This window comes from Nuphar pumila, chromosome 10, assembly GCF_984573655.1.
Source record: "Nuphar pumila chromosome 10, dmNupPumi1.hap1.1, whole genome shotgun sequence".
Classification (NCBI taxonomy): domain Eukaryota; kingdom Viridiplantae; phylum Streptophyta; class Magnoliopsida; order Nymphaeales; family Nymphaeaceae; genus Nuphar; species Nuphar pumila.
Genome location: NC_143258.1, coordinates 118,718,429 through 118,741,389, shown reverse-complemented (window position 1 = coordinate 118,741,389; position 22,961 = coordinate 118,718,429). Strand labels below are relative to the sequence as shown.

The 22,961-nt window shown below is 36.5% G+C and overlaps 1 protein-coding gene across 3 annotated transcripts in view; it reads right to left on the bottom strand.

The window, feature by feature from the left end:
• Positions 1-22,961, bottom strand: part of LOC149828079 (Chaperone DnaJ-domain superfamily protein) — a 51,810-nt gene that overhangs the window by 1,343 nt on the left and 27,506 nt on the right. The window contains exon 2 of one of the 3 annotated variants that reach the window (XM_090019872.1): positions 79-207. The exons of 1 other annotated variant lie outside the window; for it this stretch is intronic. In XM_090019872.1, the coding sequence (XP_089875998.1) occupies positions 79-207 (129 nt within the window). The remainder of the gene's footprint in view (positions 1-78; positions 208-22,961) is intronic. One more of the 3 variants, XM_090019873.1, reaches the window with a different exon arrangement.

Genomic DNA, 22,961 nt, shown 5'->3' with positions numbered 1-22,961 from the left:
TACATTTTCAACAACTCCTCCATATCAAAAGTGTTAAGACTTATACTTTCATTTTTCAAGTCCAGAGTTTTGAAATACCTTGAACATGAGAAATTGTAGTGTTCTATCCATAAAAATTCCACTTGTTTGGGTACGCACCTCATAAGCTAAACGGATACTCTTGAACGTATCACCAGCTCGGCACTCTTTGCTAACATCAGGATGATACTGCAACCACCACAAAAACAATCAATGCAACTTTTCCATATTTCCCTTCCTGTAAACAGTAACACCATATGCATATAGCATAGATCTAACACAGATTCCATTTTCACTTTTCTCAATGCCAAACTCCATGAAAATGGTTACACCTACAGGTGCATCAGCAGATGTGGATGGCAATGCTTCACATTGAAGAAAGCAGAGGCAGGATATAATTTCTGTTCATCATCAGAACGAAAATCTAAGAACAAACCGACAAATAAAAAAAAGGTAACTATAAAATACACAAATCAGACTTTCACTATGAGAGAAAATATTCCATATGACAACCAAACTTTTTATGACACTGCTAAGTTCTTCAAGATCTTTTATAAACCACGATTTTTCAATTTCTACAATCTCTACATCATCCCCGTAAAACTTGTCTTCATCTTCTATCATTGGGATTTCTCAGTTTGCTATGCATCATTCAGAAGAAAATCTTTGATTGGAAAAAGTAAATTTAAATTAATGCATTGACATTTTTTGAGCTCGCACAAGTTCCAGACTGTTCTATCCCTTCATCGGCATTATATATATATATATATATATATATATATATATATATATATATATATATATATATATATTAACAAAATCAAATAAAATGAAAGCTCCAACCTTAAATTCTGTATCCCAAGAAGATCCAGGGATGAAAAGTTCAAAAGTGGTTATATGCATCCAAATCCTAGTCTTACTGTATCCAACTTTTACGTGCTTATTATATTTATATGGCAAAACTCTATTGGTAGGAATTTGAAAATCCTTAACCACACTCAAAAGTTGCCTAACGCAACATGTACTCACTTCAAAATCAGACCCGTCATTATTCAATGAAATCTGCTATAGGGAGCCCAGAAATGGATTTGATGCGAATAGATATGTTGCTCAAATCATACAGTGTGCGTCCAAGGAAGGTTGAGTGATACAAAGGTTATATTTGTTTTGAGTCTAAGTACGACTGAATCTAGCATCATCTGAAGTAGGATTTGCACTCAAAGTTACAGATACAGCATATTTACACCCTTGACCATATGGGATCCAACTTTTATGTGTATAGCCACCTTTCTATGTATGGGGATTGGGTTGAGAAACACTAACCAGACCCAGCGATTTGTCTATCTATTACTTTGGCAATAGGCCAAAATTGGTTCTCAAAGGGAATATGGGTTGGATTTGACCCCCTTACATTATCCAACCAAAATAAAACGAAATTCATGTGCACTTGTGCACAGCACATGCACATTACTAATATATATAAGTCCCACATGCACACTTGAATTTAAAGGGAGTTACTATTACTATTAAATATGAATATGACAAACATTTGACAATATATATGTAATCAACTACAAAGAGAGGGTGTCAAACTAATAATGCAATGTTTTGAGAATAAAAATAAAAAAGATACCAGTATTTTAGTCCACAATCCTTCTTTGATTACTCAAATAAAGACATAAGGATATCCTCAACACAAAATCATTAAGATGCTTGTAACTTTAGACAGAATTTATTGAAAAAATGTATGCTTAAACAAAGAAAAGAAGAATACCCTATAGGTATACTCTTAGTTGTCAAAGGCGATAGGCGGTGCCTAGGCGGTGAGCTCCTAAAAAAACTAGGTGGGGCCGAGGCGGACTAATTGGTACCCCAATTAAAAAAAATTTAAAATATACAAAATATGTAAACAAAGTGCTAAAAGCCTAAAATTAATAACAAACATGTATACAACATAAAATTAATCAACAATAAGCAATAGACAAAACCAGAGTTACCAGTCAAGGAAGCGGGAGCGGGAAGCGATACGGGAAGCGGGAGCGGGAAGCGAGGCACTTTCAAAAATTTAGGAAGCGGGGAAGCGTGGGACCACTTAGAAGAAAATTCCGAACCGTCTCGGAAACGACCTAGGAAGTGAACCGGAAGTGACCTAGGAAGCGAACCGGAAGCGAGGGGAAGCGAAAAAAAATGAAAAAAATGGGGAAGCGAGGGGGAAGGGAGGGGGAAGCGCGCTTCCCATTTATGGGAAGCGCGTTTCCCATAAAAGGGGGACGCGCTTCCCAAAAAAGGGGGACGCTTCCCCTCACGCTTCGGAAGCACGACGTTTCGCGCTTCCCCTTTTGCCTAGGCGCTTCCGGTAACTCTGGACAAAACACATCATCGAACACTGTAAAACATTTATATTAAATAACCTGCTCAAAAAAATTAAGAATAAATGAACAATTGAATAAACAAACCATTATCAATGTGAATAAACAATATACAAAAAATAAAATCATGTATACAAAAAATTTAACAATAGACATAAAATAAGCAATAGACAAATAAGAAGAAAAAATAAACAATTGAATAAACAAACCATGTAACTGAGAACTGACAATGTAAATAAAAGGCAACTACATAATTTAAACACAATTAAAACATTAACAATATTAAGTTCACATCCAAGTCATACTAAAATGTCATAAGTCATAATTGAACTACTGATAGTTCATGATAACTAAAAATATTACACTTAACTTCATCTCTAAACTATAAAGATCCTAAAACTAAGCTATATAGACCAAGAATTAGGAAAGAAAATCTTCATTGTTTCATCTAACTGTCCCACCATCTCTTCGCATTGGTGTCTTTTTTTGGCAAGTGAAGTTAATCGGGTTTGTCGTGGTGGGTTATTATTATCTTCTGGAACAATGGTTGAAATTCCTTCTTTGCTTTTTTGCAATCTTCTTCTTTCAATTTCTTCTAGTTCAGCAATAACATCCATAGTTGAACTCGTGACTCGGATCCGGATCGCCTAACCCTTGACTCGCAAGTCAGTGGGTTGACTCGGTAACTCGAACGAGTTAGGACATGAATTTTTTAGTGTTAAGAAATGGAAAAAATCAAACTCCAAATGGTATAATCACTAAATTTAGTACATGACATCAATGGTTAAGCTATATAAGTATCCAACTATACATAATTGTTGATATTATGATTTAAAAATAGATGATTCTTTATAAAAATTATCCCTTTATAAGCATTATGCATTAAAACCACGAAATGCATGACAAAAGATACATAAGTGGCATGCGAATCGGTGGTCCTGAATCGGTGACCCAGTTGGGGTCCGATCCAGGTTGACAAGCGCGATTTCCAAGTCAACTCGTCGAGTTTGCCAACTACGATATCAGTACGAAAAGTGACAGGAATAAATGGAAAGACATGGAAGTATAAATTGACAAAGATCTGCAATATGTTGTTTGAATCTATATGGTTCACCTCTAATAATAGCACCATAAAAACACATCAATGACCCTAGTACATTATCAATGATTCTACAGTATTGTCATGCAGGATCATCTCTATGACATGAACCTGAAAGCAACATCGAAAAATCTAAAATAAAACATAACCAATTAACCACCAAATAAAAATATAGACGTACAAATATTTGACAACAAATATACACACATATAACAAACTTAACTAATAAAAAAGAAAAAAATCAAGCAAGCAACTTAGTTGTCAAAGGCGCTGAAGTTGTGCATTCAACATACAAAACATGATGATGACCCACCATAGTAAATATGTAGTTAATTCAAATATATATTTGCAAATATATAGCACATTAAACACTATAAGTGCATTCAAGTCTAAAGTAGTCAAATCCAAACTTATATATGTCTAAAGGGTAAGGGTCAAAGTGCTAAATGTTACAATATATATCTATATATATACTTATTGTTTGAGCATGTACATATATATATATACATTAATATGTAATAAGTGAAACCCATTAGGGATATTTTGGTCATTACACATTATGTATTTACTGCCGGTCCCAAGCCCGGATAAAGGAGGAGGGTTGCGGTAGGCCTGTGACAGCCAGCATAAAAACTTTGTCATATCCTATGAAAATGAACCAATATGAGAATTTCGTTGGGGCGTTCCCTACTGAGCGACGCGCTGTACTCTCTAGGCCCGGAGGCAGTGATAAATGGGCAAGGGTTGCTAGGTCGTCGCCCAGAAGCGACGCGTCACACCGGCGCCCAGGTGTGGTGTCAAATAGGCAAGGGTTCCCTCACTTTGTTGGACGGGTGGGGGTAAAGAAGTTAGTCCAAGACCATAAAATTAGGTTAGCCACTTGGAACATAGGGTCTTTAACTGGTAAGTTGGTAGAGTTAGTAGATGTTATGTGTAGGAGAAAGATTAATATTTTATGTCTTCAAGAGACCAAATAGGTAGGTGAGAAAGCTAAAGTGATAGAACCTTGGGGATATAAGATTTGGTATACAGGAATAAATAGGAATAGGAATGGAGTAGGGATTGTTATGAGTCGTCAGTTTATAGATAATGTAGTTGAGGTTCGTAGGAAGGGTGATAGAATTTTACTTATTAAATTAGTATTAGGTACGGATATTATTAATATTATTAGTGTTTATGCACCTCAAGTAGGTTTAGATGATTCCATTAAGCATCAATTTTGGGAAGATTTAGATGGAGTAGTACAAGGGATATCTTATGGAGAAAAGCTTTTCATCGGCGGTGACCTTAATGGACATGTAGGCATTAGTAGGGATGGATTTGAGAGTATACATGGAGGCTATGGTATAGGAGAAAGAAATGAAAGTGGAGAAAGGATTTTAGATTTTTGTTTGTCCTATGATATGATCTTAGCAAACACTTGGTTTAGGAAGAGGGAGTCTCACCTAGTAACATTTAAAAGTGGGATTAATACGAGTCAGATAGATTTTTTCCTACTTAGAAAGAGAGATAGGGGTTGTTGCATCGATTGTAAGGTTATACCGGGAGAAAGTGTAGCTACACAACATAGAGTCTTAATTTTAGATCTTAGAATTAGACAATGCCTCAAAAGGGATAGACATAAGATAGATCCTAGAATTAAGTGGTGGGCACTGAAAGGAGCTAAACAAGGAATGTTTGTAGAACAGGTAGTTAAGGAAGTTGATTGGTGTCTCGAGGAGGATTCAGAATCAATGTGGAATAAGATAGCGGGTGGCATGAGAAAAGTGGTTAAGGAGGTATTGGGTGAGTCTAAAGGCGGTGCACCACTAGGTAAGGATACATCATGGTGGAACGAGGATGTCAAAGTAGCTATTAAGGTTAAAAGAGAGTGTTATAGAAATCTAAGTAAGAGTCGTGATAATGAGAATTTGGAGAAGTATATGATAGCAAAGAAGGAAGCTAAAAAAGTTGTTCGAAACGCGAGGGCTAAGGTATATAAGGAGGTTTATGACAAGTTGGATACCAAAGAAGGCGAGAAGGATATTTATAGGCTTGCAAAGATGAGAGATAGGAAATCGAAGGATTTGGGTATGGTTACATGTATCAAAGATGAAACACAAAGATGAGGAGATTAAGGAGAGATGGAAAGATTATTTTGATAAGCTATTTAATGATAGTCATGCTCAAGATCTTGGAGACATCTTCATTCCTTTTCATGAGATAAATCGTGACTTCATGCGCAAGATTCAAAAGAAAGAAATTGCAGAGGCTTTGAAGAAAATGAAATCAAGAAGGGCAGTTGGCCCAGATGGTATACCTATCGAGGCTTGGAAATGCTTGGGAGAGAAAGTTTTAGAATGGTTGACAAATCTTTTTAACTTGATTTGGCGAACAAATAAGATGCCTAATGAGTGGAGGAAGAGTACTTTGGTGCCTTTATATAAGAATAAGGGTGATATACAAGATTGCACAAACTATCGTGGTATAAAACTCATGAGTCATACTATAAAACTTTGGGAGAGGGTGATTGAGTCTAGGTTGAGGAAGGTTGTCATGATATCGAAGAATCAGTTTGGTTTTATGCCTGGAAGATCAACTATGGAAGCTATACATCTTCTTAGACAACTTATTGAAAGATATAGAGAGAGGAACAAAGATTTGCATATGGTTTTTATTGATTTAGAAAAGGCATACGATAGAGTACCTAGGGACGTTCTTTGGTGGACAATGATGAAGAAAGGTGTTTCTCTCAAGTACATTAGTATAATTAAAGATATGTATGAAGGAGTAGTAACCAATGTCTGCACTTGTGGAGGGGTGACAACCAATTTTCTGATAACGGTTGGGTTACATCAAGGATCTGCTTTAAGCCCTTTCCTATTTGCGATAGTGATGGATGAGCTTACGAGATCAATTCAAGAAAATGTACCGTGGTGTATGTTGTTTGCTGATGATATTGTTTTGATTGATGAGTCTAGAGCTGGGGTTAATGCTAAGTTAGAATTATGGAGACAGACATTGGAAGCTAGAGGTTTTAAGTTGAGTAAGAGTAAGACGGAATATATGGAATGTCGGTTTAGTAAGCAACGAAGTAGTGATGGGAGTGTAGTGAAGCTCGGTGAGCAAGAAATACCGGTGAATGATTATTTCAAATATTTGGGATCCATCATTCAAAAGTATGGAGAAATTGATGGGGATGTAAATCATAGGATAAAGGTTGGGTGGATGAAATGGAAAAGTGCAACTGGAGTGCTGTGCGATCGTAGAATGCCATTGCGGTTGAAGGGAAAGTTTTATAGGACGACTATTAGACCCGCTTTACTATATGGTTCGGAATGTTGGGCTGCCAAGAGACATCATATTCAAAAAATGAGTGTAGCTGAGATGCGGATGCTTAGATGGATGTGTGGAAATACAATAAAAGATAAGATTCGGAACGAGGAGATACGTAAGAAGGTAGGTGTTGCACCCATTGAAAATAAGATGCGAGAGAATCGTTTACGGTGGTTTGGACATATTCGGCGAAGGCCTAATGATGCTCCAGTTAGAAGGTTGGAGAAATGGGAAAATATATTAGTTAAAAGAGGTCGGGGTAGGCCTAGGAAGACTTGGATGGAGATGATAGGAAAAGATATGAATGCTTTGAACCTCACCGAGGACATGGCATTGGATAGAAATGATTGGAGGAAAAGGATTCATGTGGAAGACCCCAAATGAATTTCTTTTTTGGTTCATATCGCTGACCCCAATGGTTTTGGGATGAAGGCGTAGTTGTTGTTGTTGTTGTTGTTGTTGTACACATTATGTATTTAGTAGTGTTCCTAGAGGATGCTTTAGGGTTTTCCTTTTTAATATATTTTATTCTTTTCCTCAAGGGCATTATAGTCCTTATAATGCCCTTGGAATAGAGCAGTTGGGAGCACTTCCTAACAACAACTATATTTCTAGTTGACGGGAAGGGATCAGTTGTTGGGAGCACTTCCCAATGGCTCATCTTTGCTTCTTTTTGTGTATAAATAGGAGTGTAACCCCTCTTGTATGTTATGTTTGTTCTCAAGCAATTATCCAATAAATTCCTATATTTTTTGTGTTGTTCTTGCACATAAGAGGCATTTGTGATTGAGTTTTGTATTTAGACACATAAGCGGTCATTGTTCATGTGTAATGTTCTTACCCATAAGGGGCTTGTACTTGTGTATTGGGTATTTCATTACATGGTATCAGAGCATTGGTGCTCTTGGGTTGTATCTCATACGTTAAGATCAAGAGGAAGATCGTGAAGAGCGGTGAAGCTTTGGTTCATTGGTTCATTGCCTCGGGAAGTATGCCATCAAACTTCAATATATTTTTTGCCTTCCTCTTCTCTTCTTTTCTCTTTATCTTTCATCTTTCTCTACTCTTCCTTTTCTTGGTATAATGGCCGAAAAATAAGTACTTACGGTTATTCCCATCAAATTTGATGGAAAAAACTATAATATGTTGGCCACTGCTATGAAAAGAATCTTAGTTGGCAAAGACTTGTGGGACTATGTTGATGGATCCATATCGGAACCTCAACCTATTCTCACAAAATCTATTTGTGGGAAAGATGGTGAAATCAAAGAGGAAACTCTTAGAGACAGAGAGAAAAAGCTCTCTTAGACTACAAAAAAGCTATTAAAGCATAGATAGAATAATCATGATTTGGCATTGTAGATTACGACATTGCAATTCCAATTTTCTTGAAAATTTATGTAATAAAGGTTTGATTGATGTTAAGTGAAGTTTTTCCTGTGTTAGTTGTCGAATTTGTAAGTCATGAGCTTCCCTTCTCTAGATCTAATAAAAAGGCTTCATTTTCATTTGAATTTATTCATTCAGATGTATGGGGTCCTTCCCTTGTTATGTATTTGTCAAAATCTAAATATTATTTAATTTTCATGGATGATTATACTTGTTTCACTTGGATATACTTCTTAAAATCCAAGGACCAGGCTTTCTCATTTTTCATGGATTTAAGTCATATGTCAAAACTCAATTTTCTAAAAAGATTCTAGCCCTATGAAGTGATGGTGGTGGTGAATACATATTAAATGAATTTACATATTTTTACATAATAATGGTATTCGGCATGAGTTGAGTTGTCTTAGGACTTCCCAACCAAATGAACTTGTTGAACACAAACAACGTCATGTTGTAAAAAAAACCCTAACAATGATGTATAATACAAATTTAAAAGTTGGGTTGGGATCAAAGGTTTGTCATACAGTGGTTTATTTAATAAACAGAATGCCCTTATCCACTCTTGGAGGAGAATCTTCTTAGTTTTTGTTGTATAGAACACACCTTGATTATTCTTGATTATGAGCATATGGCTATCGATGTTTTGTACACATTGGCACTAAGTCACAGGGACTCGGCAAAACAGGTGCCGCACCCGCGTCGACGCGACGCAACGCGAGTGCGCGTGTGGGTGCGGTCAACGCACCCAGGGTCATTTTTGTCCATTGTTTTGGCGTTAAAAAAAAATCCTCGATGAAAAGGAGGATTAGGGCAAAAAAAAAATTGCCATAATCTCTCCTCTCCTCTCCCCCTGAGCTCGAGCTCTCTCCTATCGGCGCCCCAACTCCACCTCCCAGGCTCCTCTCCTTTCGCAGGTATGTACCCTCTCTCACTCTCTTCTTGGGTCGGCAGGGGAGGGGCCGAGCACCCCCTTCCCTTCTCGCTCTCTTGTTGGGTCGACAGGGAAGGGGCCAAGCCCCCCCCTCCCTCTCTCGGTCTCTTGTTGGGTCGGCAGGGGAGGGGTTGAGCCCCCCCTGCTCCCTTTGTTTTCGGCACAGGAGGGGTCGAGCCCCCCCCCCCCCCCCCCTCTGGCTCTCTTTTTGGGTCGGCAGGGGAGGGGCCGAGCCCCTCCCCCCTCTGGCTCTCTTTTTGGGTCGGCAGGGGAGGGGTCGAGCCTTTCCCCCCTCTGGCTCTCTTTTTTGGGTCGACAGGGGAGGGGCTGAGCCCCCCCCCCCCTGTGCTCCCTCTGTTTTCGGCAGGGGAGGGGCCGAGCCCCCTCCCCCCCCCCCCCCTCTCTCGCTCTCTTGTTGGGTCGACAGGAGAGGGGCTGAGCACCCCCTGCTCCCTCTGTTTTCAGTAGGGAAGGGGTTGAGCCCCTCCCTGTTTTTGGCATAGGAGGGGCCGAGCCCCCCCCCCCCCTGCTCTCTCTGTTTTCGGCAGGGGAGGAACATCCAAATTTTGGGATGTAAACCCACAAGAGTGTGACTTCGAGGGAGAACATGATTTCAATATAACAAACATGGATTTAGTTGAGCCCAATATTCCTTCTAATGATGAATTTGATGATGAAGAAGAAAATTATTAACATCCATTACTTCATCAGGATATACTTTGGTATATAATTTAGTTCTTTTATACTTTACTTATTTGATTGATATTTAGGTCAATTTATGTAATTGCTTTACTTATTTGATTGATAATTTGATATTTAGGTTGATATACTGCATGCATGATGAATCATATTATGACAATGTTAACTGTTAAATGTTAAACTGTTAAAACTTCAAAATTATATATATATATATAATTCCTTTTTTACATTTTTTCCCCTACCGCACCCGGGTTTTTTGGAAGTGCCGCATCCCCGCACCCATGTGACAACATTGGCAGCTCTCTGAGAAACAAGTTATCTCTCATCGCCACTATGTGTCAATTAATTGGATACGACGAAGAATATATGGTAGGTGTTTTGATCATGCTGCCAATAAAGTTAGCATTTTGCGGCATGTTGTTTTTCATGAAAATGTACGTGGTAGCATGTTACAGCCCTCCAATAGTAATCTTCTGCAGTCCTTTTGGCCCTCATCACAAAGAGTACAAAGTGCAGAAAAAGTGTTGTTGAGTTACCACCAAGGTCAGCTGATATACGCCCAGCTAACAGAGTTCAGACAACTGAACTACCATACTTTCCTTTCTTCGAGCACTTGCATACTGTGAAAACTGGAAACATGTGTTAGGGTTATAGCTTCCCAAATGGAACACAAAGGAGAAGAAGAAGTTCACATATTTCATTATCCTCAATCTTTGGGAGAACTCTCTTACATGTTAAAAAGGGTCGACCTCCTTTAGAGTACATAAAAAAAAAAGATAAAAAGACAAGTATACCCCTTTTACTATAGGGTATGTACATATTAACTTTATAAACTTACTTTACATATGTTTATACTACTTTATATTGTATATACTTTCAATACTCCCCTTCAAACTTGGAAGGATATAAGGGAATCATTCCAAGTTTGGAAAGGAAAGAACTGAAAAGCAAAGAGGGAAAACTTTTTGTAAACACGTTTGCTATCTAGATCCAAAGCTATAATCCCATCCTCATAAGCCCTCCTAATATAATGGCAATCTATTTCAATGTGCTTAGTGCACTCATGAAATTATGAAATCTTGGTAATATTAATAACATGCATATTGTCACAGTATAGTTGAGTTTACTTATCACATGGAATTCCTAATTCCTTCAATAGCCATCTTATCCAAATAATCTCAACCACAACTTGAGTCATAGCTCTGTATTTAACTTTTGCAATGGACAAAGCAACCCTTTGCTACTTCTTGCTCTTCTACGAGATTGAAGAGTTTTCAAGAAAGACACAAAACCCTATAATAGAAAGTCGATCTCTAGTGACCTTCAAAAATCAGCATCACAAAAAACTCTCAGCTCTTTGCCAGATGAAGCTGAGAAAAACATGCAATAATGCATAGTCTCTGACATACCCTGAGTACAGTTGCCAAATGAACCAATCTGGGGGCGCTCATAAATTGACCAACTATATGAACTGCATATGATATATCTGGCCTGGATATAGTCAAATATATATAGCTCCTAACTAATTGCCTATATACTATAGGATCTTCTAGTCCTACTTCATTTGTAACCTTCATCTTTCAATTAGCCTCCATGGGAGAATTTACTCGTTTTGAATCGTCATCTAATCTTGCTTTCACAACAAAATATGTAGCATATTTATGTTGAGACAAGTACAGTCCCCTTGAAGAGTACTTTATCTCAAGACCAAGAAAGTACTTCAAGTACCCCAAGTCTTTCATCTAAAACATGTTAGCCAGTTTCTTTTTTGTTTCTTCAACCTTCTTTAATGTCACTCATGAAAAAGCAATATACATCTATCAAGTGCAGAGGAAGAAACAAACAAAGCATAATCATGGTGACTCTACTCAAAGCCAAGTGATCTCACTATTGAGCTGAATTTCTCAAACCAAGCTCGAGGTGATTGCTTGAGTTCATATAGAGCTCTGCGAAGTCTGCAAACTTTACCTTCTAGATTTGAGTATCCTTGTGGTAGCTCCATATACACTTCCTCATGCAAATCTCCATTCAAAAATGCATTTTTGACATCCAATTGCCAAAGATCTCACTGGTGAACTGCAGACACTGCTAGAAGTGTATGAATTGTAGTCATATGAGCCACAGGGGCAAAATTTTCTGCAAAATCAATTCCAAAACACTGACTATATCCCTTAGCTACCAATCTGGATTTACACCTCTCCACTGACCCATTTGCCTTTGTATTTACCTTATACACTCATTTGTTGTCAATGATATTTTTCTTTAGAGAGGGTTTTACTAGTTTTCATGCTTGCATTCTTTTAAGTGCATTCATTTTATGTCACACTGACTCTTCTAACAGGGCACTGCACCCTCGTCGCACCCGCACCCAAGCGGGTGCGACACTTGGACACAACTTCCTTTGTGTTAGGTGAAGTCAACCACACTGAGGTCCATTTCTATCCAAAAGTAGATTCAGTTAACCCTAATCAAGTTCATTTTTATCTATATTATGTATATAAATGTTAGAAAACAAAGGGTTCGATAATGAACCCATAAATGCACACTAAAGGTGCAAATACACAAACCCACTAAGGGGCAACCAAAAGCACATAAAGTGCTAAACCCACAAAGGTGTTAAGCCAAAAGGCTAAAAGAATATCTCTTTATTATGAAAAATAGGGTAAAAACCCTTTTACAATGGAGCTAAAGCTCCCTCAAGAATAATGAAATACAAGGGGAAGACCCCTATTTATAACCCTTTAGAGGAGCCATATAGGGGGCTCCCAAAAGAGTCGTTGGGGGCTCCCCAACGACTCTTTTGGGGAGCCTCCCTAGGTGGCGCATACCACAAAAAGAAGAAAATAAAAATAAAAAATAAATTACAATCATATTACAAATGGAATATGCATAAAAATACATGAAATGACTAAACTACCCCTATAGATAATAATAGAGAAATATATATTTTATATATATAATTAGGTAGATAAGTATACATATATACCATATATGTATATGTATCAACCTTTATATATATAAAATATATATGATTACACTGATTAAGGAATATATTTTAACACCCCCCCTCAAACTTTGCGTGGGAAACGAAAAGATTGAAAAATACAAGATGAAGAATCTCAAGGCTTCAAGAGTCTTCAGTAAGGATGTCATGAAAATAGCAAATATCTTCCTCCAAAAGTCTTTATTGGTGAGCACCTTCCATGATCTATCCAAGGTACTCTTTTTTATCTCATCTTCAAGATCCTGTGGAACAAACCAAGAACAAGTCCAAGTAAAAGATATCTTTGCACTTTAATCAAGTGGAATATTCCAAACAAGATGAATCAATTAAAACCATATCAGATGATTCATCCAAGAAACAATGGTGCAAAAATATATAAAAGCATAATTATTTTATTTAAAGCACAGGATTCGTCAGGACAAGATAATTACTTATGCATGCAAAATGATTTTAGAAGACCATCTTTCAAAATCATATACTTAAAAAATAATGAGAAAATTTTAAAGTGTATACGAAAATGTATAATAAGAATACTTAATGCATTCACATGATTCAATAATGAACAAACAAAAGACCACAATGAGGAACATTGAGATAGTTCATGAAGTGACAACATAAAGAGCCTTCAAAGAGACAACACATAAGAAAATATATGAATCTTAATCAAGTGAGAGCTTAAAAAGTCATTATGAGCATATGCATATTGAATCAACACTTAAAAAAGTCATTAATGAACAGCTACAATCATACTTTAATCAAGTAATATTACTTGAGCTTACAAGATAGGAAAACAAGTGTTTATTGATTTGAGCAATTCTCTTGAAGGCAATTTCACAAAGGAAATGCTCAAGAGCATAAGATAAAAGAGAGTGTATAAAATACAAGAGTTCAAAAAGTTTTAATTTCATTTACGAGACAAAACTATCAAAATATATTCTTTGATTTGAACAATATGTGCACATAGCAATTGTGCTATAAAGTGAATATGAGTTAGAAAATCTCATATTAATACCAAATTTCAAATTTCCATAAATATGGAATTTTGTAAATCTCAACAATAGTTTATCCATTACAAGCAATCACCTTATTAGACCTCCAAAAAACCTACAAATCAAGTGTATAAGCTACTAGAACAAGAACACAAACATAATGTCACTAAAAGCCAAAGACACACATGAAGTGTGTATAAACACATCTTGTCTACATATAATAATACTTGAAATGAGTGTATCAGCGACCAGAACAAGAGAAGTAATGCCAACATGGACTAAAAATATCTCTTATCTACATAAAATAACACTCAAAACAAGCATGTTTAGCTACTAGAGCCAGAGTACCATGCTAACCATGGGCTAAAAACACACACGAATGTGTGACAATACATCTCTTGTCTACATAAAATGACACTTGAATTGAGTGAAAGAAACCAACCATGGGCATACATCTCAGCGACTAGAACAAAGACACAAATGCCAACATGGACTAAAAATCACACACAATGGTGTGAATCAACGTGCCTTGTCTACATATAATGACACTCAAGACAAGTGTGTTCAGCTACTAGACCAAGAGAACAAAGCCAACAAAGGGCTACCAACACACACAAATGTGTGAACAATATGTTTTGTCTACATATGATGACACTTAGATAAGAGGCATAAAAGGAGAAGACACTTGAGGTAATAAAGCTTGTAATGAAAATACAAATAAAAAACATCAATTTCTCAATATACCTTGAAACACTAAGGTTTCAAACTTTAGACATCCATCACAAGTATACATAATTAAAAGCATTCATAAAATCAACGGCCAAAAAATAAATGAATGACACACTCATAATTAGAGATCTCAAAACAAGTCATTTTAGAGACAAATTACAAGTCGACAATCTAAAATGACATAACACGAGGTGCCCATAACTCACCTCGACAAAGATCTCTAATATATCAATAACAAGGCCAAAAAAGGATTGATGCATCATATAACATCTTGTGATGCACAAAATAAGGGCCATAAAAGGAAAAAATACTCTTTCAAAAACACAATGACATGTAAAGAAATCATCTTGGGATAATTAAGAGAAGAAAACCAAGCTTTTAACAAAGAAATCACAAGAACCATAACGGTTCACAAAGAGAGCTTTAACACAATACCCAAAGAAGGAATATTCAAAAGTACTTGAAAATTTATAAAATTGGGGTTAAATCCCATAAAACAAGTTTTAATATTCTTTGATTGTGATGAGATATGCAGAAACATACAAAGTGGTATAAGCACTTACAATGTCTTATAATGATTAAACAAAAGAGTCAATATCCAAGTCCATTACACTTTCACAAAAAGAAATGTGCACAAAAGTTTCACAATGTAAAAATGTCTACGAAGAGACAATACACATACAAGCACAAAAGCTTTACAAAAGATGTGCACGAAAGTACTCACACAACACTTGAACAAATACGCACAAAGGCGTAGAAATAGCAAACATGCACTAAGGCATGTATTTCATAGAAAAGAAGGAATGCTTAAGACCCTCAAGCCTTAATTATGCAATTATATGCTTAACAAATGCAATTTAAGACAAAGAAGACCATATTACGGCCAACGTAGGCATCCTTTTAAAAGAAGAGATACAATCAAGAGGTTTTGAAACCTTATGTGAAAAATACAAACAAACAAGTTTATAAAGTTGCATCATTAGAAGAAAATCAAAACTAATGAAATCTTTTATACCAAAAGATGCAATAGACACACTATGCATATTAAGATTCTATATAGTGTGGGAAGTTCTTTTAAAAGATCTTTCTTAATGAACACAATGGTTCATACAACATATTTAACACAAAAAAAAATCAAAATTCTTTAAATAAACCAAAACATTGAAAGACCTTTAGGAGTTCTCACAAATAGTTATTATTAACAAGAACTACTTAGGATTCAAAAAAAAAGTGAACAACAATGATTTAGATATGAGAAATTCTCATACAAGAATTATATCAATTTTTCACAAAAAATACACTAAAAAACTATAAACAAGAGAGGACCTCAAAACAAATTAGGCTTCATATGAGAGTCAAGAGCTTTTAAGCAAAGATCATTAATTTAGCAAGAAAACATATATAATTTTAGAAGTTAACTTATAGGTCAATCATGAAACAATTATGTAAAAAATCATAAATCTCACATAATTGAAGATAATTTTGAATAACATAAATTACTATTATATGTGATGGGTAATCGATGAATGCGTAGAGAAGTATGTGAATTATCACAATCCTTCATATACAAAAAAGAAAATTCAATCTTATCCAAACTTTCTTTAAGAACTTACACATACAAAAGATTTTTATCACAACCATGTATGCTCGTTTATAAAAAATCTCTAAAAAATATTTGTGTATAAACACAATGCTAAGAAGTGTGCACAAGGGTATAAGAAGAACTCTCACAAATGCACAAAGGCACGGATAATATGAACTTCAAGCTTTTAATACTTGAAGTCAACATAATAGAAAACACCTAAAGCCATACGAGTTCAAGTAGGATTTACATCAAATTTTAAAAATATAATATACGACCCATTTTTGAGCAATCATATATTTGAAAAACAAACAAGTTTACCAAATTTTAAAAGGAGATATTTTAAAACATGCGAACACGTGAAATGTGAAAAGAAAGGATTCAACTATCATAAATACTGAATGTACAAAATATATGCAAGAAAAATAGTTTCATAATGCATAATACTTTAAGAAAGGGGATACATACCGAATAACTTCAAAAAAGAGAAGAACAATGAATACTTCACCATTTCTTGAGTGACACGCTTTTCGATACACCAAAAGGCAACCCGATCGTGACCTCGCTCTGATACCATGTTAGAAAACAAAGGGTTCGATAATGAACCCATATATGCATACTAAAGATGCAAATACACAAACCCACTAAGGGGCAACCAAAAACACATAAAGTGCTAAACCCACAAAGGGGTTAAGCCAAAAGGCTAAAAGAATATCTCTTTATTATGAAAAATAGGGTAAAAACCCTTTTACAATGGAGCTAAAGCTCCCTCAAGAATAATGAAATACAAGGGGAAGACCCCTATTTATAACCCTTTGGAGGAGCCATATAGGAGGCTCCCAAAGGAGTCGTTAGGAGCCCCCAACGGTCACATTTGTGACTGTTGGGGGCTCCCCAACGACTCTTTTGGGGAGCCTCCCTAGGTGGCGCATACCACAAAAAGAAGAAAATAAAAATAAAAAATAAAAAATAAATTACAATCATATTCCAAATGGAATATGCGTAAAAATACATGAAATGACTAAACTACCCCTATAGCTAATAATAGAGAAATATATATTTTATATATATAATTAGGTAGATACGTATACATATATACCATATATGTATATGTATCAACCTTTATATATATATAATATATATGATTACACTGATTAAGGAATATATTTTAACAATAAATACATACATGCACACAAATACACGTAGTGTTAACTTAAAACTGTTAAAAATTATATATATATATATATATATATATATATATATATATATATCCTCCCCACACCCCCGCACCCAAGTTTTTTTAAAGTGCCGCATCGCCGCATTAGCACCCGCACCCGCACCTATGTGACATAGCATTCATTTCATCGACCATGGTTCTTTGCCACTCTTCCTTTCCTGCACCTCTGAATAGGACTCAGACTCAACATAGGAATGGACTAAGGCTAAGAAAGCACGATGATGAGAAGCACAAGTCTCATAGAACACAAAATGAGATGGAAGTACAGAAGGTCTAGAACTTTTAGGTACCTGAGAAGACGCGGAAGAAGAGGAAGATGGTAACTCTGAGTTTTGTTGTTGTTGTCCCGGATCAGTTGTCGTAGGAATGGAATCAAGATTAGCCTCTTCACTTCTCTGCTCTTCCATTTGATTAAACCTATCTTCTCTAGCCAGAACTTGCTCCCCTTGACTCTCCATTCTCTCTCTCCCACCTTCGCTTTTTTAAAGGGAACCAAAAAGGATAAGTCAGTTTCATTTTCTAACTTTTCTCCATACTGACTAAAGTATAGCACATTCTCCTTAAAAACATGCCTAGACACCCACACTCTCTTTCCAACTGAATCATAGCACTTGTAGCATTTTTGACTCTCAGCAAAACCAAGAAAGCAACATTTGACAACTTTAGGAGATAACTTGTCTTTGTACCTGTCAGCTAGCAAAACAAAACATACACAACCAAACACCTTCAACATATCATACTTTTGAATCTTTCCATACAGTTTCTGAAAAGGGGATATGCCTTTAAGTACTCCAGAAGGCATACAATTTATATGATAAATGCTTAGTTGAACTGCATCTACCCAAAGCACTTTGGGTACTTCTCCACCAAACAGGAGAGCTCTTGTAGTTTTCAAGATATATTTGTTTTTCCTTTCAGCTACACAATTTTGCTGAGTGTAAGGACTGGACTTTTGGTGAACCACACCTCTCTTTGGAAGGAATTTTTCAAACACATAGCTAACATATTTACAACCAGAGTCTTTACGCAGAGTTTTAATCTTGGCTGCGAATTGATTATCAACCATGGAACAAAAGCTCTTAAAATTTTCAAAAAGATCACTTCTATTTTTCATAAGATATATCCATGTGAACCTTGTACAGTCATTTATGAAAATCACAAAATATGATGATCCGCTTTTTGACACAATAAGAACCCACACATCTGAATGTACCAACTCAAAAGGACTTTCTGATTCCCTATCATTAGACTTGAATGGCAAGGCATGACTTTTGGCTAGTCTAAAGCTCACGCAATCTTTAACATGATTTGACACAACTAGCTTGGATTTTAAAAAACTTCCTGTGGACAATAAACTTTGCAATCTAAAGCTAGAAATATACCCCTGTCTCTGGTGTCATAAAACAGACTCATCCAAAACTAAAGCTCCATATCCAGTTCAAACTTCCTTTTGCCCCCTCATATCAATCCAATCCAGATAATATAGATCTCTTCTATGGCCAATCCTAATCTTGTTCCCTGACAACTGATCTTGCACAACACAACCAACTGAGGTGAAGATAACATTACAGTTAAATTTAGTAAGATAAGATTCATAACAAGGGATGGAACATGATAAAACTTGAGAAAGATTGAAATTAATACCAGGATAGGAATAACAAGTAATTGAACCTACATTGAAAACAGGCATAAATGAACCATCTACAGTGCGAAAGATGTCACTGCAGGACGACAGTCAACAAGAACAGACTCATGAGGTGTCATATGGCATGAAGCCCTAGAGTCTATCAGCCAATCAGAGGAAGGACCTGAGATACCTGAGAGAGCAGAACTAGAGGAGGCAGGAGTGGCAAAGAAAGAAAGGCCAATGGTTGACTGAGCAAGAAGTTGCAATTGTTAGATCTGATGTTGAATCTCATGTTGAACATATTCCAATCTCTGAAGCTGCCCACTACCCATCCCTTTACCTCTTTCATTCAACTTCACTAGAATAATTTGCATTGGTTCACTCTTCTCCATTCTAACAACAACCTCCAACTACTCTGAAATATACGCAAGACAAGCACTACAAGTAAGCAGCAACAAGAAAATCTCAACCAACAAGGAAAACAAGCACAATATCCCAACGTGTAAGTCAAAACACTCAACCCAAGAGAGCTCAAATCTGAATACAAGAACATAACACACTACTTATGTAGGCAAACTACCAAGAAAACCACAGCTTATCCACCCAAATAGGTCTGCTCATGCTCCCAAAAGAAACAACTGAAGTGTATCACGAAATCAGCCTACCCGATACCTAGAATATGCTTAGAAGGACAAAAAACAAATTACCGCTAAATGTGAACACCTTAAGATTTCAACAAACCTCAGCACAAAACTCAAAACTAAGCACAAAATTGATATTAAAGCACTCCTAACTCAAAAATGACATCAATAGAAGCAATTCAAACCCTTCATAACCCAAAAACCTAATCAGATTTAAGGGTTTTCTCACAACTGGTCTGAGATTTTCAAGAAACTCAAAAATTCTTGAAAAAATCACCAAAATTCCAATATAGCTCCAAATCCAATGGGGTTTGATTTATAGACCTTCTAAAATTAAACCCTAGCAAGTTCCAAATTCAAACCAATCAAACCTGACCAGACTAGGTCAGTCGTTCTTCAAGTGATGACATCAGCACATGTATGAAACTGAGTCTCTGATACTCCTTTCAATCCCTCCTCTTCGATGATCAGATGCTCCTAGTGAGCCAAAATAACTCTTTTATACTCAGTTTTACAAAAATCAGCACACTATCAACCTTCTTGATACTGACCAGCACACCCAAACTCACAAAAGCAAGATTACCGTCCCACACACTTATAGAAACTTCAACAAAGTTCCCACATACCAAGAGAATATTATCCAAAGTCACTCCAAACGTGATTCTCTACAAAAAACCTCTAGAATCTGGACAGAAAACCATACCCAATCCAGAAAATATTGAATAATCTGTAGAAAATCCAATATTTCACCAAATCCAACGATTCCTGCTTTGATAAACTTCTAAAATCAAGAACTATTGAATCCCCAACACAGAACTGTCAGATTCTACCAACCCTGCCAGATGACTGAAGGTCGGATGATGTCAGCAGTAACATGCAACCCAAGGCAAAAATCTGGCTGACGCAGAATGAAGTCTTATTCACGATGAGAACCCTCCTTCAATCCCTTCTTCAAGCTTGGTATGGCACTAAAACCACATGAAAACTGGAAACATGCCTTAGGGTTATGGCTTCACAAATGGAACACAAAGGAGAAGTTCACATATTTCATTATCCTCAATCTTTGAGAGAACTCTCTTACATGTTAAAAAGGATCAACCCCTTTAAAGTATATCAAAAGAAAAGATAAAAAGATAAGTATACTCCTTTTACTATAGGGTATGTACATAATAACTTTATAAACTTACTTTACACATGTTTATACTACATTATATCACATATACTTTCAATACAAACTAGAAGAAAAAACATGCAGTCTCTAGTTAATAGTGAACTAGCAACTAGTATATTGGCACAGAAGCCAGCAGTCGTTAATAACAGTGTTTTAAAACTCGCCGAGTCAACTCGGTGACTCGGCTCGGCTCGGCCCTCCAGCGAGTCAACCCGGCAAGCTTAACTCGGACTGCGAAAACTCGGCTGCTGACTCGGCCAGACTCGGCTTGACTCGGCCAGACTCGGCCTGACTCGGCTTGACTCGGGCGAGTTCTGGGATGTTTGAAATTTGATTTTTTGGGTATTTCACACACACATATTCACTTTTGTACTGAATAATACATATTTCCCATGGATTGTCAGGAAAGATCTTTTTGAACAAATAACTGTTATAGTATATAAATCAAACAACAAAGCATTCTAGTCTATAAACCCAATTAACAAAGAATTCTATGCATCTAAAAGCAGGGATTTCTTTCAAGACACATGGAGATTGGAGAGTTAGGACCTAAGGATTCCTTATCTGAATATCACATATTACTTTACATACATGATGATACAACTTCATAAAAAAACTCTGCCTCTATAACTAACATTGCCCCATCACCACCCTTTCGTGGACCACTAGAGGTCCAAGGCAACTTCTAGTTTTCCACTTTATGTTCTTGTAAATGATAGTTTATAGTTTTCCCCAGTCTGTAGCATTTGGTGCAGCTTTTGGGCCATTTTACCAACATCATCTGTCTTTGTTTCTGCCCTTTGTCTAATTGGAATCTTTTTTATTTAAGAGTTGGGCATCATGAATCTAAGGCCTGCAGCAATTTCACTTTTCCTAACCTCTAATCTTAGGCATTGAAAATTTTATTCTCTCTTCTTTCGACCTGCTAATAGCTGTTTGAATTCTTTCAAGGTGATACATGGTGCAGAAAATCTGTCCAACTCCATTATGTGTTCTTTGTTTGTCCAAAATAATGAATCTCTTAACTCGACCTGTCATTCTCTGTATATTGCATGATCCAAGTGACTGCAATCCATAATCACACAGGATACCAGTGCCATTGGGATCATGTAGTTCCCAAGGGCTATGAAGGTGTTGGCGCGATGAATCACTCTTGTACTGAATAATACATATTTCCCATGGACTGACAATTTATATATTGTTTTTCTTTTAAAATCAAAAGTTAACAAAACCCGGTCCGAGTCACCGAGTTGACCCGCCGAGTCACGAGTCAATAAAGAACGAGTCGAGTTCTGAGTCACGGGTTTTAAAACCTTGGTTAATAATGATTCTCAACAGCAGCAAACTGAACCTATTGCTGATCACGGTGCTCATGCTTCTAATAGTGTTGTTGTTCAGCCCAATGCAGCTACTAGTCTTGATGCAGTTCAGCTGCTAGCCAGTTTAGCCAATGATGGTTTGGTTCAATCCCAAGGATCCTCTACTCATATGTCCAGTCGAGCTAGACATCCTCCTGAAAGATGGGTTAGTTATGAATCCTTTTCGTTGGATTTTCAAATATATGTTGTAGATCCTTATAGTGTTCAAGAACCAAAATCCTTTATTGAGGCTGGCCAGAATTCTCGTAGGATGGAAGCTATGAATGATGAAATTGCAGCTCTCCATGAGTGACATACATGGAAAATAGTGGTTGGATGTCATTAGTTATATAAAGTTAAACGAAAATCTGATGGTAGCATTGAACGTTTTAAAGCAACGTTAGTGGCTAAGGGCTAAACTCAAGAGCATGGGATAGATTTCGATGAAATCTTCAGTCCGGTTGTTCGAATGAGAACCATCATAATTGTCTTATCCTTGGTTGTCACATGGATAGGATTCATTCTCAATTGGATGTTAAAAACGTTTTCTTGCATGGGGATTTGTGTGAAGAAGTGTATATAGAGCACCCACCTAGCTATCTTGAAGGAGATACATAATCCACTGTGCTTAAGTTAAAGAAGGATATATATGGCCTTAATCAAGCTTCTCATGCCTCATTTAATACTTTTAGTACTGGTGCGGTCACTTGGCTTTGACCAAAGTCACTATGATTATTCCTTATTTGTGCAGTGTCAAGTCTGACATTATTATTACAAGAAACAGTGGTGACAAAATCAAACAG